Source organism: Alexandromys fortis, unplaced genomic scaffold (assembly GCF_014885135.2).
Source record: "Alexandromys fortis isolate MF-2015 unplaced genomic scaffold, M_Fortis_MF-2015_v1.1 scaffold_9, whole genome shotgun sequence".
Taxonomy (NCBI): domain Eukaryota; kingdom Metazoa; phylum Chordata; class Mammalia; order Rodentia; family Cricetidae; genus Alexandromys; species Alexandromys fortis.
Genome location: NW_026067892.1, coordinates 17,280,760 through 17,298,952, shown reverse-complemented (window position 1 = coordinate 17,298,952; position 18,193 = coordinate 17,280,760). Strand labels below are relative to the sequence as shown.

At 42.2% G+C, this 18,193-nt stretch overlaps 1 protein-coding gene across 1 annotated transcript in view; it reads left to right on the top strand.

Annotated features, from left to right (window-relative positions):
* The window catches only part of Ctnna3 (catenin alpha 3), a 1,282,010-nt gene that overhangs the window by 74,818 nt on the left and 1,188,999 nt on the right, over nucleotides 1-18,193 (top strand). Inside the window, exons 4-5 of the mRNA XM_050141069.1 lie at nucleotides 4,641-4,807; nucleotides 12,220-12,339. Coding sequence (XP_049997026.1) covers nucleotides 4,641-4,807; nucleotides 12,220-12,339 — 287 coding nt within the window. The remainder of the gene's footprint in view (nucleotides 1-4,640; nucleotides 4,808-12,219; nucleotides 12,340-18,193) is intronic.

Genomic DNA, 18,193 nt, shown 5'->3' with positions numbered 1-18,193 from the left:
TTTTTTTTTAAAAGATTTATTGACATTTAAACATTTATTTCTATGCATTTGTGAGGAAACGTTTATGTGACTGAGGTTGCCAGTGGAGGGCAGAAGAGGATTCCCTGGAGCTGGGGCAGCACTGAGTCACCTAATGTGGGTGCAGGGAAACTAACTCGAGTCCTCGGCAAGAGCAGCACACTCTGGAACACCGAGTCGTCTCTCCAGCGCCTGCTCATGCGTTCTGTTGGAGTGCTGTACACCAGAGACCTCCACCAGCACCCTTCAGTCAACCTTTCAGTAATCTTGAGTTTCCCCAATCCCTAACATGGGAAGAAACTAGTAACAACGTACACACTGCCTTTCCCCTGCTTCCTCCTAGGAGTTGTTCCTGTGTGTAACAGTTACTACAGTGATCACTTCCAGTACACACAGATACCCGATCACTCTTGTTACTCTTGCTGTGCTCTTTGGTCTTCAATGTCTTGACACTGACTACTACTAAATGTCTACCAATCAAACAATCTTGATGAAAGACCTTACTAAAACCTTAATATAGATGTAATTATGCTTTAATAATTTAGATTGTATTAACACTAGAAAATCTATTAATGTGCTTACTAGCCATTTGTATTTCTTCTTCTTTAAAATGCCTATTTAGGGCCTTTGCCTATTTAAAAGTCGGATTGGAACTGGAGAGTAAGCTCAGCTGTTAAGAGCAGTTGCTGCTTTTGCAGAGGACCTGGGTTCAAGTCTCAGTAACCACAAAGCGGCTCACAGCCGTGTGTAACTCTAGTGCCAGGGAATATGATTCCCTCTCTGTCTTCGTGAGCACCAAGCTCGCATACAATACACATACATACATGCAAGTAAAACACTCATACAGATAAAAATAATAAAATAAATAAACGTAAAAGTTGGTTTATCTTTTTATTATTAAGTTACGAGCTTTAAACTAGAGTTTTTCTCATTTAATTCAGTTATAATATTTCCTGAGTAACAGTTACATGGTGGACAGTGACTTCTGGCCCCTCCACAACAGGGGGCTAGTTAACGGGGGCTTGCAAATTACCACAAGTTTTCTACAGACTCTCTGGAAAGTCAGGGTCACTGAATTTATTTTCTTACCGTGAGTCTCACCTGAGAGGATGAACTTGGGAGCTTTGTTAGCAGTCTTGATGTGTGTGTCAGATTCTTGGCAAACTTACCTTTGTTTACAACCACATGCCATCAGAATTGAAGGCTGAAGCATGAAATGTTGACATGTTTGATCTTAGGTCCATCAGTTGTATTCCATATCTAGAAAGGACATACTGTGGCGATGAGGGCACCTTGCTTGGAGTTCAGCATGTCTGAGTCAGAGTCATAGTCTGTCATCTCGTTGTTTGTTTGGCTGTAGGCAAAGCTGCTTTCTCTTGGAGAATTTGTATTTCCTCAGCAGCATAAGGTAGTGATGATGACCAGGAGTCAAAGATTCCACAGATGCCAACATAATTGCTACTGTTTCTATTTAGAATTCTTTTCTCATTTCCTTCAGTCTCTTAGCAAACAGCAACCCGTGAGCGCTGCTTCTCTCCCTGATGGGAGGGCTACAAGCCTCTTCTTAGACACACAATTTCAAAGTGTCTTCCCTCATTTTGTAGGTTGTCTTTTCATTTTCTTTTTTAAATTAAAGATTTAATTATTTTTGTTTTATATGTTTGAGTGTTTTACCTGATCCATGTGTGTGCCCGGCTCCCTTGAAGGTCAGAAAAGTGAGGCAGAAAAGGGTGTCGGACCTCCTGGAAATGGAATGAGAGACTGTTGTGAGCCACCATGTAGATTCTGGGACAGTTCCAGCTGGGGCCCTCTCTAAGCACACAGCACACTCACTTAACTGCTGAGCCATATTCCCAGTCCCCCATTCACTTTCTTGATGCTCTCATTTAGAGTCGAGAATTTATGATTGAAGAGATGACTCCGTGGTCAGGAGCATGTACGGTGCTTGCAGAGGATCCACTCTTTTTTCTCAGCTTCCCCTTGGGGCAGCTCACAACCACCTGTAACTCCAGCTCCAGGAAACCTAACACCTGGGCCTCTTCAGGCAGCTGCACTCACAAACATATTCATATGCATGCACACACACAAGTAAACACATGATTAAAAATAGTAAAAAATACATCTTAAAAATGAAGTTCAGAGGGGGCTGGAGAGATGGCTCAGTGGTTAAGAGCATTGCCTGCTCTTCCAAAGGTCCTGAGTTCAATTCCCGGCAACCACATGGTGGCTCACAACCATCTGTAATGAAGTCTGGTGCCCTCTTCTGGCCTGCAGACATACACGCAGACAGAATATTGTACACATAATAAATAAATATTTAAAAAAAAGAAAAAAAATGAAGTTCAGAAATATTAGGTTTTGATAGCATCGTTTGTCATTTTACTGCATGTGCCTTTGGTGCGACATTTAAGACGTTATTGCAGAGCCTGAGTTCGTGAGGTTTCGCATGGGATTCTATGACCCACTCTGAGTTGACTTTTGCATATAATTTGAGACAGAGAATCATGTTTTTTATCATGTGACTAATTATCCCAGAGCCATTTATTGCAAAATAAAACAAACACACACAAAACATGACCACGTTCTTAATGACTTTTCTTGGAACCTTTGTTGAAAACTAGTTGACCATAAATCTTAAGGATTGCTTTTTCTTTTTTCAGTTGTTTTTTTCAAGAGGGTTTCACTGTGTCTGTCCTGGAACTAGCTCTGTAGACCAAGCTGGCCTTGAACTCACAGAGATCCACCTACTTCTTCCTCCCAAGTGCTAGGATTAAAGGTGTGTGCCACCACAACCTGCCTAAGAATTGCTTTTGGGAATGTCAATTCTATTTTTTTTAATAGTTTTATAATAAGTTTTGACATAAGAACAACATTCTTGTTTTCCAAGATGGTTTTGGTTATTATTAGTCTTTTGAAATTTCTATATGAATTCCAAGATAGCTTATTAATTTCTGAAAAAAATCACAACCAAATATTTTGTTAGGGGCAGACTTCCGCTGTTTTTATTATTCCATTCACAACCAAGGAAATTAGAGCATAGAGAAGGCATGTGAACAGACACGGGGAGCCAGTCTGACTTACGCGCCTGCTCCTTGCTGTGGCTCTTGATCATCCGCCGTCCCACAGGGTACAGAAAGTAACTGGTGAGCACGGTGAACAAACTGTAGAGAGTTTCTATGAGATGATTCTCCTTGAGAAGCAGCCCAGCATTCATCGCCTTTCCCATTTATAGTATGTATAATGATTATGTTTTTATGTGGTATGAAATCTCTGCATATTTGTGTTAAATGTGGACGTGTATGAATACATTTGCAAAGTACGCATATATAAAGCATGCAGATGCATTTATAAATAAACATGTGTATACAGACACATGAAACAGAACTTCAGTGAGAAATTTCTACTCAAGTATATAAAAACAGAATAGTTGGTGTTTTTAGGGATTAGTATGGAGAACTAAACATTTTTACTTTATATTCTTTAGTATTCTGAATTATTATTAAAGGAGATTTATTGTATCTACTTGTTAATTAGCTAATTAATTGATTAACTTATTTAGTGTGTGCGTGTGCCAGGACATGTGTGTGGAGGTCAGATAACAACTTTGGGGAGTGAGCTCTCTCCCCTTCCCCATGCAGATCCTGGGGCATGAACTTGGGTCGACAGCTTTAGTGGCCAAAACCCTTTACTTACTGAACCATCGCACGAGCTCTATGCTGTTATATAAAAGAAATAGACACATATTACTTTAATGATGAACTAAGTTTATGTTATGAACCTTGAACAGCGGATGTAGTCATTCTCTGTGAGTTTGGTCACTGGGGATGGGGATGGAGAAGGCAGCCTTTCTTTCCCTTTTCATTTTAGCCTCTTCTGTATCGGTAGCTCTGAAAGCAAATACTTTAAGTCAAAAGACCTTGAAAATAGAAGGGATGTTGTTTCTCTGACAATGATGTATTTGTAATATTATTTTCGTGACAAAAGTCTAGACTTTACATTGTATAGAGTAAGCCTGCCTATGGTGAGCTATTATCAGAGAGAGGCTATCATATTTTGCGTAGCCCGAGAATGACCTTGTATTTTGGTCTACATCTAGAGTGGGGTGATTATAAGTGTGCCCTGGCGTGTCTGGTGCGTGGGTGCTGGGGATTGACTCCAGAGCTTCACATGTGTTGGGCGAGCACTCTTCCTAGTGAGTGACTCAGTCTGCTGTCACTGAGTTAGCAAACGACCACTACTCAGGGAAGCCTCCCTCCAGTTTTACAAACAAGGACCTTTGTGACTGAGTGAAGTCTTAGTCTTGAACCACTTCGCAGCAATGGAGCTGGGGCAACCGCAGAAGCAGGCAGCCATTTTTACTTGATGTTGCTCGTCAGCCGAGAAAGAGTTTCTCCAGGAGAAGACAGCACGGCGCTTCTTTGGACTCAAGAGCACTCGTCACAAACAAGTGCCGACTGGAAGCGGTGCTGTTTTAAGATGTGCTGCTCGGAGTACCATATGACAGTTTATTTTAATATTGTGGTTATTCATGGAATACTCTTGGAGTTAGGGTGGCTGATTAATGCCGAAGTAGCTGTTGTTGACACTCAAATTGATAACTTACTTGGGGTTGTGTTTTTCAGGCAATGCTCTGAAGGCGTCAGCCGAGAGATTTACAGATGACCCCTGTTACCTCCCGAAAAGGGAGGCTGTGGTGCAAGCTGCCCGCGCCTTGTTGGCAGCAGTTACAAGACTCCTTATCCTTGCGGACATGATTGATGTCATGTGTCTCTTGCAGCATGTGTCATCTGTAAGTAGAAGATGACTTAATTTGCCTTGGCATTGCTTTCATTTTTAATTCCCGCTCTGGAGCAAACATCAATCCTGGCGCTTCCTGCCCCACTTTATCAGGAGCTGACCAGACAGGGGTGTGAAAACTACCTCCCTGTACACCCCCAGGAATGACACTAGAACTTAGCAGTCCTAAAGTCACGGAAATTCTAGACGTTTAAACACCGAGTGAGTGTGGCGTGTGAGGTGTCTTACTTGATTGCTCTCTACTTTATTGGCTGAAGCTGGTCTCTACCTAGACCCAGGGCTCATGATTTGGCTAGTCTGGCTAGCTAGCCTCTCCGGGGCTCACTCATCCCCAACTCCTGAGCTCTGGGGTTACACACAAGCCTCCACGGCCACTTGGATTTTCTGTGCTGCTGAGGACGTGACCTCCAGTCCTCACTTGCAGAACAATTGCTTCACCTACACAATTGCCATCTCCCATCTCCCCAGAACCCCATATTAATTAAACAAGTGACAACACAGTGATGGAGATAATATCATTAATGTATAGGTGTGAATAGTATAATACACATAAATGTATAGAGAAGCCTTAACTTGAAGCTTGACATGCTCGGAGTTTTACCGTCATTCGTAAGTAGCCACTACTGCCCTCTTTTTGTGGTCCTAGGTGGTGAAACTTACGGCTGCACATCCACAGGGCAAATGCTCTTTGTTAGAACCATATCCTCACTATTCTTTTTTTTGTTTAATTTAAAAGTTTTAATCAAAAGTAATGTTTTCCATACAATATATTTTAATTATGGCTTCCCCTCTCCCACCTCCTCCCAGACCCTCCCCGTCTCCCCACCCATCCAACGCCATACCTTCTTAAAAAAATAAAAACAAAAAAACAACCCCAAGCTAAGAATTTTTTTTTAAAAGGGGAAGGGTTTTTTTTTAAATATTTATTTATTTATTATGTATACAATATTCTTCCTGTGTGTATGCCTGCAGGCCAGAAGAGGGCACCAGACCTCATTACAGATGGTTGTGAGCCACCATGTGGTTGCTGGGAATTGAACTCAGGACCTTTGGAAGAGCAGGCAATGCTCTTAACCGCTGAGCCATCTCTCCAGCCCCCAAGCTAAGAATTTAAAACACAGAATAAAACAACAAAAAGTAACAAAAAAGTACAAGAAACACACACATACACAGGCACAGACACAGAGAGACACGCACAGACATAAACATACACACAACCACAAATTAGAAAGCATAATATACAATCAAAACATCAGTGAGGTCTACAGAGCTAGTTCCAGGACAGGCTCTAAAAAAAGAACACCATTGAGTTCATTCTGTATTGGCCATCTACTGTTGCACCCATGTGGGGCTCGCCCTTAAGAGTGCTTCGTATACCCAGTGAGACTCCACTGGGGAAAATCAGTCTTTCCTTTGCACGCAGCTGTCAGCTGGTTAGGGATGGGAACCTAGGGCTTTGCACAAACCAGGCAGGTACTTTATCAATGAGGTACATCTCAGTCCTTTCTAAGGACTTTTATCAACTCACATTTCTTCTCTCTTCCCTCTCCCTACCTGTAGTCTGATCCCTAAGTTCCTCTTCATTTGTTTTTAGTAAAGAGTTATTGAAGAAACCCATACACATCGGGGGCTCCCACTGAGACCCCAGAAGAGACCCAAACCACACCAAACACCTGTTTTCACAGAGGTCCTTTATTAAGTGGAGAAGAAAAGTTAAAGTGGCTGCTTTCTGACTCAGGCAGAAAAACAGCAGCAAATGACCTTGCAGATGTTTTAATTTTTAAGAAGAGGAAAAGGGATGTCTGTGTTAGAATGGGCTAGGATACGGTGGGATAGTTTGATTGGAAATGTTAATTAGGTGAACTAAAGGGGGATTTTGACTGCTGGAGTTTGTAGTCAGCTTTGGAAGGAGTCTGGCATAAGAAAGTGTCCAAAAACGAGAATAGACCCTGATGGAGAGGGCAGGCGGAACAGCAAGGTCTGCCAGCGCCATGTTTGCCAAGCCCGGGCCTGCTGGAGTCTTTCAGTTTATAACCTTTCTTACTTGGCTTCCTTCATTCACCTCAAGTTTCTCTCTTTTAAAAAAGATTGTATTTTACTTTTAATTACGTGTATGTCTGTGTATGTGAGGGGTATGTGCCCTGTAAGTGCAGTACCCACAGAGGCCAGAAGGGGGCATTGGATCCCCTGGAATTAGAGTTAAAGGTAGATGTGAGCTGTCTGGTGTGAGTTCTGGTCCCTTTCTCCAGACCCTTCAATTACTCTTCAAAGTCTTTTCCTCACCCCAAGAAGGGTGCTGTAGTCAACATTTACACAAGTGCACGCAACTATCGCGTATTTCTTTTATACAGAGGGTATTCACTTAAAACATTCAGCTCTCTGAGGGCACACACTTCCTTCTGAAAATGTGACCTGTCGTTTTTGTTTCTTGACCTTGTTTAGAGGCCAATAGACAAAGGCTTGCCTTTGTTCTCTCCTCCCATCTTATCCTTACTACCTCAGGAAAGCTTCTGATGCTCCCCCTTCCTCCTGAGAGAAATCTGGGGTTTTTCTTTATGCTACATTAGAACCTAGAATTTTGTACAAATATATACAACATTAAATAAGAAAAAAAGATAGCTACCGAGTCACCCTTGCTTGGGTGGCACTACTGGGCATCTTCTCATGGGACACAGGTGGTAGGCCACTGAAGTCCTGGTTTGAATCAACCAATTCTAGGACAGCAGGCGGGCAGGGCCCGAGGGAAGCAGGACTTGTCAGAGTCCTGGCACTTCCTTTTCTTGCTGTCTCAGCCAATTTCTTCTCATCCTCCTTCTCAAATTTCTCCATGAATATACATAATTTTTTACAAACTGATTGACTGTGTGGTTTCTACAGCACATTGGCTCAGATTTATTTAAATACGTATTGTCAGGGAAAAGGAGAATAGATGTGTTTTGGGAGAGACGGAGTGCTGAGTCAGACTAGGCATCTTCCCGTTGCCTGTTTCATGCTTCTTCCTTCGTGTGGGACAAGTCTTCGGTTATTTTAATGGGAGATGAACAAGCGTGGTCTCTGCTGTGTGTTTGATGGATTGCTGTTCTTATTATTTTTGAGCTGAGACAACGTGACGAAGAGCACGGTGTGGGAGTGTTCATAATGCCTGCCTGTACTCCGGGTGTTGGTATAGGGATACTGCCTGCATCTTTCTATGCTTATCTTGTATGCCCTTTGATAGACGATAAGGTAGTCAAATAGGACAAAATTGGATTTGTTTCTCAGCTCAGAGATCACTTTAATATCCAGTCTCCACAGTTTTGGCAAACGCCTACATTTGTTTTTATTTCCAATTGATTTGCTGAGTCTTTTTCTTGGGGGGGGGGGTTGTTGAATTTGGTTTGTAATGAGATAAAATAAGAAACAGGGTGAATTTAAAGACCAAGAAATTATTTTGTGATTCTTGTCTCAGACTAAATTTCCCCTTAAAATTTTGAACTTGTAAATGTAAGGAATATTAATATATTTTCAATTTGTTTGTTCATCCTTTCCCAAATTATTTCCGCTTGAAAAACTTTCATTTCGTTTCTTTTGAGAAATAATCAATACAATGAAACTACAGCATCTTGCTACTGTAGGTGATCTCAGAGGTCCCCTTTGATGGCCAAAAGAAAGAACACCTAAAAGAACATTCCTCAAACCGAGTCAGTAGTCTTTTATCACACAGCTGAGCTTCACCAGGTTCATCTTTTCCCCTGGCTCCTTCGCTTTATCAACAAAGCGAAAGCACTGCTTGGAGTATATAGCACCCTAAGTATACACACGGGCAGTGGGGGAGGGTGCAGGAAGCATAACAGAAATCCCACCAACGCCAGGTTGTAAATTTTATAGGACAACCCCATGACGACGGTTTGTAGGCGCAATCTAGTTAGAAGAGTGCAGTCATGGCCGTCTGAAGGAGCCCAGGGCACGTCAGTATTGATAAATCAGTCATGGCCGTCCTAAGGGACCCAGAGCACGTTAGTATTGATAAATGGGAGAGATGAGTCCTGATAATGAACACTCAAGCTAAAATCCCCACATTATGCAAACACTGACCTTCAGTTAAAGCACTCTCTTGAGGATGGGGCATTACTGGATTTTCTCACTTTCTTCCTCGGCCCTGAAAGTAGTACCTGGAAATACTGTTTTTGTGTGTTTCTTATTTTGAAGTTCCCTGCAGTTGCGTAAGGTTCGCATAGCTACATGGCAGCATGATGGCATCAAGTATTTTAACTTCAGTGAGACTTTTGGTAAATAGCTTATAGTAATTGATTTATAGAGAAAATACATCGTTTAGAGTCCTGGATTGGGTGGGGTTTTTGGTTTAAACATACAGAGAAGGAACCAAAAAAATTGGCCAAGACATGGAAAAGATCACATGACAAAACAGATTATTTTAACATAAAGGTTATTAAAACTGTGTTGAAAAGAATTTGGTTTCTATCTTACAAGAGCAGGGCCACGAGCAGACTTTGGGTGTGTTTAAACTGATGGGTGGGGGCTAGTGAAATGGCTCAGTGGGTAAGGAGCTTGCTGCCAAGCCTGATGACCTGAGTCCCATCCCTGGGTCCACATCACTGAAGGAGAGAACTGACTCTCAAGAATTGTCCTCTGACTTCTGCATGTGTGTCATTTCACATGTGTGCCTACACACATACAAAGAAAACAAATAGATTAATAGCAAACATAAGTAAAAAAGTTAAAACAGATAAACTCGTGAGTAGAGTTGGTTCATCCCCAGGAATCTGAAATTTCATGTTCTCTGTGGCCCAACTCAGACTCCTTCACTCTTCTGTGTTATGTGAACCCCTCAGTCACTCTCAGTGAGCATTAAAGCCTTCACTGCATGCTCCCCTTACCTCCCGTGTGCACCCGCTTTCTACAGAAGGACAACAGATAGTGGAGTCAAGTCCCCATCCCATCAAGCTTTCTGAGGTCCAGTTTACCCAATCAATAACGGGAACGGAGCAGGAACTCGTGTTGTTGATTCGAGAGTTCAGTTGGAAGGCATACCATACCTGGGGCTAAACACGCACTTAGTAAATGTCAATGCCCTTCCCGTTTCTGATTTTCATGTCTACTTTTCCCTGTAACCTTTACGTTCCCCCAGGGAAGGATATATATTTTATATTCATAGCACCTTGACGAGAGTAGGCATTAAGTGGTATTTGTTGGGTTTAACTTCCTGTCCTTCTACGGAAGCATTTCAGTTTTCTCTTCACTTTGGATTGAGATGAACATGTTGCCTTTCTGAATTGGAGGACATAATTCAGTAGAACCCCCTTCAATTGCGACTTACTCCTTAGAGTCCGGTACACCAAGGATCAAATCACATCCCTGGGAACTTAATTATACCCTACAACACCTTACAAGCCTGTCTCGCGACATCACAGTAGGGGGATTCTGGTGTGTTTAAATGGTGGTCTCTATTTGTAGAAACCCAGTTGATGGTATAAGAAGAAGATGTAGGAAATAAACGAGAGAAAGAGAGAAAATGAGAATTATGTCACTAGACATTTCAATTACCAACCCTCCAAAGTATGTTCTTATTTACTAAAACACCAAGAATTCAATTTTTTATGAGCTCCCCTTCCTTATTAGTAGCGGGAAGCACCCTGATCTACTGCAATTTGTCCCGTTCATCCAGCGTGTGACTTGAGAACGGACAGTCCAGTTCAGCAGAAATGATTTTGTAACCCATTGGTTACAGAGCAAAGATGAATGTACCACATATGCTTCCGTCGTCAACGTGTTAGTGCGCCTCCCTTCCTGAAATACAGGCACTGAGAAATCTTCCTTTCTGACGCTCACGGGTGACTGGTTCTTTGCACGGGTCCTACAGACACAAGCCAAGTCTCACGGCACAACGGGAACACATCCAAGCATATGTTTGTTTGTTTGCATGATTGACATGTGAGAACTGGTTGAAACATGGTTTTTCTGGCATATATTAATGATGGGTTTCACTATGACATTTTCATCCACGTATATAACGTATTTGGTGATTCTTTCCTCCCCACCATGACTCTCTTTTCCCCCTCCCAGTCCCTCTGATCTCCTTCTTCCTCTCAAGAAGAGAATCTCTATCTCTCCACACCCTTCTGTGTGTGTGTCTCTGTCTCTGTCTCTCTCTCTCCATCCTTCTCTCTGGAGCCATGCACCTTTCTGCACATGAATGTAGAGGTCAGAGGTCAGCATATCAGGTATCTTCCTCAGTCACTCTCTACCTTATTTAAAAAAAATTAAAACTCACTTAATTAAAAATTATAATATAATTACATCATTTACCCGTTTCTCTTCCTCTCACCAACCCTTCCCATGTACCCCTCTCTTGCTCTTATTCAAATCCATGGACTCCTTTTCTTTGTTTTACACACACACACACACACACACACACACACACACACACACACGCTCTTCCCCGGGGAAATCTATTTCCCCAACTCTCATCATTCCTTAGTTGCCTGTAGTTCTTTGTCTAGGGTTCTCATGTTAATGTGTCTAATGTCATCCTGGTTCTGGTCGTGGTTAGGTGGACATGTTAGTGAGACTTTATAGGCGTAGCTTCTCTGACGTTTCTAGGTGTCACAATTTCACAGCACACTCTTCCTCTGGCTCTTGTAATCTTTTCCCCGCCCCCTCCTTTGGCAATGATCTCTGAGCCCGAGGTGTTATAGATGTATTAGCTGGGACTGGGCACCACATGGGACTGGGCACCACATGGGACTGAGCATCACAGCTTTACATTCTGATCAGTTGTGGTTTCCCGTAATGATCTTCATCTACTGCAAAGAGAAGTTTCCTTGAGGAGGGGTGAGAGCTGCACTTAGCTGTGGCTCTAAGGACAGACACTCAGACTGTAATTAGGCGTTATGCTGACTTAGTAAAGCGGTAGCGGAGCTTACCAATTGGCTAGGCTGACTGTTGGGCTGATGGTCCTGTCTATGCCTTCCCAGTGTTGGGATTACAAAGGTGGATGGTGGGATCCAGCCTCAGGTCTTCAGGCTTGCAGAGCAAGCACGTCACCAACTGAAATATCTTCCAGCCCTGAGAGCCTTATAATATTACTTTGTTAGACTTAAAATTACACATTAAGTCTCGTTTTCTTCAAGGGACCCTGAAGCATGGAAGCTCTTTGACTCTGGATGACGTATGCTCATTGAGAACCAAATGGACTTCTCATTCATGTGTAATGCTGGCGGCACACATGCAGTTCCCACCTCTTCATAATCATCCCTAATCAGTCCACTGAAGGGTAATTAGCTAGCATTTGTTGTCTCTGAATTATAGTGGGTAAAACTGAAGCGCATTGTTGACTCTGTTAGCTAGCTAGGAATTTGAGAAGAATCTGTCACTATTATAATCTGCCTTTCTTTTCATTTGCAGTTTCAAAGAACATTTGAGTCTCTTAAAAATGTTTCCAACAAATCTGACCTCCAGAAGACCTACCAGAAGCTGGGGAAGGAGCTGGAAAACCTGGATTATTTAGCCTTCAAACGTCAGCAGGTAGGATTTGGGATTCTCCTTCGGTGGAGAAGGTGAACAATTCTGGCTTCCTGCTGTCCCACCTGTTAGAGGTGCAGGCAGGTCAGGGAGACTCATCTGCTAACGATGGGTGTAGAAACACTTTGTGCTGATCTCTCTGTGTTCCTCTGGCTACCTACAGTGTTCACTATGGTCCTGGCTCTTAGATGGGTACTTTAGGGGTTTCTGCACATGTCCTTTTCTTTCTTCGAAGAAGATTTCTGTGGCTTTGTGAAGGTCTAACGACCCTTTGGTAATGACAGCTCAGCAGCACAAAGGGAATTTCTATGATGGCTTGGCCACATGACTTTTGGATTTGGCAGGGTATATCCATCTGGGATCAACCCCAAAGACTAGGAAAAGGGTTTGGATGAGCATACAGAGCAGGAAAAAGAGAAAAAAAATCAACAATAGCAAATGACCTCTAGTCTTTTTTTTTTTTTTAATGTTTGAAGATGAGTAAAACCTTGGCCCACTTGAATAATTTCAAGATAATCCCAGAGACAAATCAAATCTTCATAAGTTTGCTTTCAGAATTGGTACTGTACACACCTGATTCACAATGATACATTCCACGCGTGGCGGGGACAGACATTGCCGCAGCAGCCTGCTCTTCTCGTCAGGCAATGTTGGCTGCAGTTTCTCTACGGCCACTAGGTGGCAGGATCGTCAAGCTTTTACTTGGTCGCCAGGCTTGTTTGGATTAGGGCAGACATCAGCTGTTTAAATTAGGTTGCCTGAACATTGAGAACAAGCTTAGTGATAGCAGGTGTCTAGAATCGCGGCTAAATGGATGACCTGGCATTTAAGAATCTCCTACGTCGGCGTGCCTGTCTCGTGTTGCCCGATTCACAAGTTTTGGGCCTTCTGTGTGTGGGTTTTCAAAGCAGTATTTTTGTTAAACCACATCAAGTCCATGAGATGTGGCTTCAGAAACATGAAGAGAAGTGAATTGTGTGCTGGGTTCCTGCTCTGTCATAGATGTAAATCAGTTCCTCTTCAAACTTGGGTATTTAACCTTTCTGCGGCCTTCGGCTTTAAGGGTCATGTTTGTTTTTTGGATTGTTCTAGACTAGGGCAAACGGTTTATCTTGACACATATTTTAGACGGAAGAAGAACATGCTGTCATTCAAATGGGTGTTAGCAGACATAACATGCGTGTCAGTGTTCCCCAGAGCTACCGCAGCGAATTCCCAGACGCGGCTTTCAGCATGCACACCGCGGATCCATGCTCTGGACAGTATAGCTCCCATTCCAGTTTTGTTCCCAAGATCATATTTTACCATCAGGCGCTGTTTGAATTGGCAGGCAGTAGTCACTCCCCTCGCGCCCGATCCCTTCTCGTCAGCACGTTTCCCCTGATTCGATCCTTACATTAGCTAATTGTAAACTTGGAAGAAACTAAGCGTTTCAAGGGCGGAAGGACAGAGCTCTGAGGGGACGGTACTGAGGACAGGCGTGTGTGAGGAGAGGGCACAGTGACCTCGTGGATGCCTGTGGATGCGTGTACTCATCTATGCCCCTGCCCCAGCCGTCATCTGTAACTAATGAGTGACGTCACTGATGTCGTGGCAGTACAGTGGAATCAGTTTTATCAGTATCGTTTGTAGCGGAGAACGCCACATAGTTGTGGAACCCTTCTAAGCTGCTTGTGCAGGTCTGGCCTGCCTCCAGCCCTGGAGTCAGCATTGCCTGGCTGGGCAGGGCTTAAGGGTCTGCTCTTTGACTTGGAGGGGATTTGTCTTTATCTTCCATCCTGTTTCTTTAAAGTTCAAAAAAAAATCTATTAAGCACACAGTGAAAAGTACTTTTTTTTGTTCTTTTTCTTCTTACTGGGAAAGATTCAGATCTCTGTAAAACTGCTAATTCAGCAAGACAACTTCCTTGTTACAGAAGCTGGGTTCTTCATCTGGAGGCTTTGTGGTGACTGCACTTCTGATCCCAGGGCACTCACTGTTCTTTGTAGTAGCACAGTGTAAGCCGCGGGAGGACAGGGTCCGGGGCTGTCTCCATCTGTGCTCCCTGCCCAGGCCCACAGAATCTGACCATGGCAACACTCAGGAGGTATTGGTGCCGCCATTGTCGCCGCGAGCAAAGAAACATGTCCACAGTCTCGGCCTCAGCCTGTGGGCCAATAAACCAATGTGTTGTCTAACTTTGAAATGCAGTTAGGCATTAGTCCTTACCTCTTCCTGTGAAAATGCTGATTCCCTTTTGCCCAATTAGAAGTGTTTTCATACTTTATTTCATTCCTGTACCCACTTTGGAAAAAAAGAAGATACTAATATCACCCAAGGTCTTCAGTTCTGGCTGGCCAGTTCACCAACTGTAATAATTCTTATGGATTCACTCACTAAATTTTCTTTATTTCCCCATGAAATACTTGTATGTATTAATTCTCTTGATATATATCTCATAGAGATTTTGTTATAAATATACATATTTCTTTAGAAAACTTGAATCCATAGGTTTATTCTACTTGAACACGATGACTATATTTTAATATTCTTTTTTGAGAGATTTCTTTCTGAATAATAGGTAGATCCTTATTGTACTTTGCTTTTTTTTAAATATTTCTAAAAAAATCACGGAGGGAGGGAGAGGATAGAGGGATTGAACATGTTTACGTATGTGCATTCTATGGTATGTGTGAGGACAGAGGACAACTTGTGGGAATTGGGCCTCTCCTCTCACCATGTGGGGTCCTGGGATACAGTTTACATCAAGAGCTTTTGCCCGCTGAGCTGGCTCACTGGCCATTCCATCTCCTTCTCGCTTACCTTTTTTGAAGAGTTATTGCACGCTGTGTCCTAAACATGGGTGGGCTATTGCTGTGTTCTTTCCCAAGGAATGAACGCTTATACTTGAGTCAGAGCAGAAGAATCTTTATCTTTTCCCCGTGTTCACAAACAGTAGTATTGGAAGTGGCATTGGTGGAAAGAGGCGAGAGGGGTTGTGTAGATGAGGGGCAGGGACACCAAAATGAAGGGAGCAGATGACACAGCAACATTGGCCTGAAGGTTTGGAGGCTCATTTTTTGGTATCTGGGACAAAATCTGGTCATTTACCTGTTTTGATTTCATCCTATTCATCAATGCTACATGGGCATGGTGACAGCAAGAACCAGCTGCGCATAGATCCTAGACTTATGCATTAATTTGAGCAGTTATAAATCAAGACATTTTCTTGGGGTTTTGGTTTTTATGAATAAAATAACGTTTGCTAATCTAGACTGTAATCTAATTCCTTCCTCTCTTCTACCCTTAATGCTTACAATAGCATTGTAAAACACATCCCATTTCCACAGGCTTCCAAGACCTTTGTTACAAATTAAAATTGACACTATTGAATTGAGCACTGGGTGCACTAAAACACACTTCTATGCCGGTGCGAATGTATTTGAAATGAAAACACTTTAGATGTGTGTCCAGGTTGGAACACCCTACACACCCTTGACTCTTGTCTCCCTGATCATGCCTGCTATTCTAGCCTTCTGACCGCCACACAAGGTTTATATAACTTTGTATTTAGACGACCTTAACCCCTTTCTATTTACTTATTTCACTCTGACTCGTTCTTTAAAGCTTTCTCATGGCACCTCATCTAATGTCCTCTGGTCAATAGGTAACCTTCATTCTTAGCTTTTGCCAGTGAAAATCCAAGTAGTTCAATGGCTAGAGGGTGGGTTTTGTAATCATCCCTACTCATTGTGTTTGCACTGCCTTAGCCACTGACTTTCTTCTTTTAAAACTTGGGGAAAATAGCACTAGACGTGAGCCTGTTTTGAGAAAGTACGATGAGGTGTAAAGAAAGTCCTTTAATGTTTACAAACAGCTCTGCCTGGCATCTAACACATCTATTAGTAATAGCTATCAGGATGTTGTTTAGTGTTAACCTCAAAAACCCATTTCTTAAATGGTTTATAATTTCTATAGGGATGTATTTTCCATTAATATACCTTTGCTTCACACACAGGATCTAGTGCTGTTCTGAAAATTATGGAATGATTTTGGATGTATGTAGTCAGATGACTGGTGAATATGATCACATAGAGAAAGTATTATCTCTCAAGAAGGGAGTTATGATGGGACTGGGGAGATGGTTCAGTTGGTAAAATGCTTTCTGGATAGGTATGAGGGCCTTAATTCAACCCCAAAGCCCAGTGCTCAGGGTGTGTCCATAATGCCAGTGCTTGGGAAATAGAGACGGGAGATTTGCCAACCAGCCAGTCTAACCAATTTGGTGACCTTTAGGTTAGTAAGGGTTCCTCCTTCAACAAGGGTAGGTACAAAGTGATGAGGAAGATACCCAACATGGACCTCTGGCTGCTAAATGCACATACAAGCACATACGTGCACACACCGACACACACAGACACACATACACAGAAACAGACACAGACACACAAACTCACACTCACACACACATAATGGGAGGGGAGATGGCAGCATTTGGTTCCAATATGTCTTTACAGTGATGTCTCTTGATAGACAGAGCAATTAAAGCCCTCAGTGTTTGTGATAAATAATTCCTTAGGGATTAAAGTTTTAGACCCAATATGACAATTGAATTCCAATTTGTTCAATAATGATGTCCTTTCTATGTGTCCAAATTTCCTTCTGGGCTCAGCACAAAATGATTCCTTCTTAGTGCTCATGCTCAGAAATGAACAAGTTTTTTCTTTTACTAAACTTCAACCCTTTCCAGATGATTAGAATACCAGAAAGAACATGATATCCAGTAGAACTGAATTTAAGCTAAAGCCTTATCAATGAAGCAAATTAGAAATAAATTGCATGAAATTTACTTTGTAAAAATGCCGTCAGTGTTTAGTATTTCTTAGTTGCTAGTAGTTCCTTGTCTAGGCTTGGACCTGAAATGATATACATACAATAACAGTACACAGAGTAAGCAGGTTGTATTTATATATTTATGCATATATATAAATATAGATAAATAAATAAATAAATAATGTAACTGTAGGTAAAGAAAAAAGGCATGAATTTGAGAGAGAGCAAGGGGATTACATGGGTGGGGGGATTGGATAGAAGAAAGGGAAGGGGGAAATATAATTATATTTTATTAAAAATTAAAAAAAGAAAAAGCCAAAAGAAATGCTTTCAGGTTAGTTAAAAGCCTTAAATTAAAAAGCAAAATTCTACATGCTATCTTTTGCTATTTTCATAAGGTCAGTACTAATTAACATCAAACTGTTAGTGGGGAAAATAAGGAATTGACTTCCACTTACAGGCTCAGAAAATAACTTTCTAACAGGACCCAGGTAGCATAGCTACTAAACTTTCACTGTGGTAGAAGTTTCTGAGCATGCTACACAGAGAGAAGACACAGCAACGGTCTTACTTAAGTGTGAACACTGTTAGCTACAGTAACAACTGGCCTGGCAAGGTGTGCCTTCTGGTGCAATATTGGCATGGATTTTCTGAAAGTAACCAACCACTTTCTCATTAGATTTAAGGCCTGCTCCATTTTTAAAAATGAGCTCAGGCCTAGTGCTGTTAACTGGGACCTAGGTCCTAGGTCCTAGGAAAGAACCTAATCCTATCATCCTGTGAAGTGTATATGGTAACAAACTGCCCTCTGCGTGCTTATCTGTGTACTCATAGATTATAGAATCTCTCAGCCCTCATTCAAGAAGCTTCTTTTTGAAGTAGGTGGTAATTAATACAGAGACCCCAGACTGGTCAATGCGTAGAGACTAAGAGACTGTGGGGTGCTCAGATCTATATGAGGTGCTGAACCACACCCCTCTTCTCAGTGCTCAGGACTTAGCACGGATGAAAGGGTCAGAGGCAGTGGGTAACTGCAGCAACACAT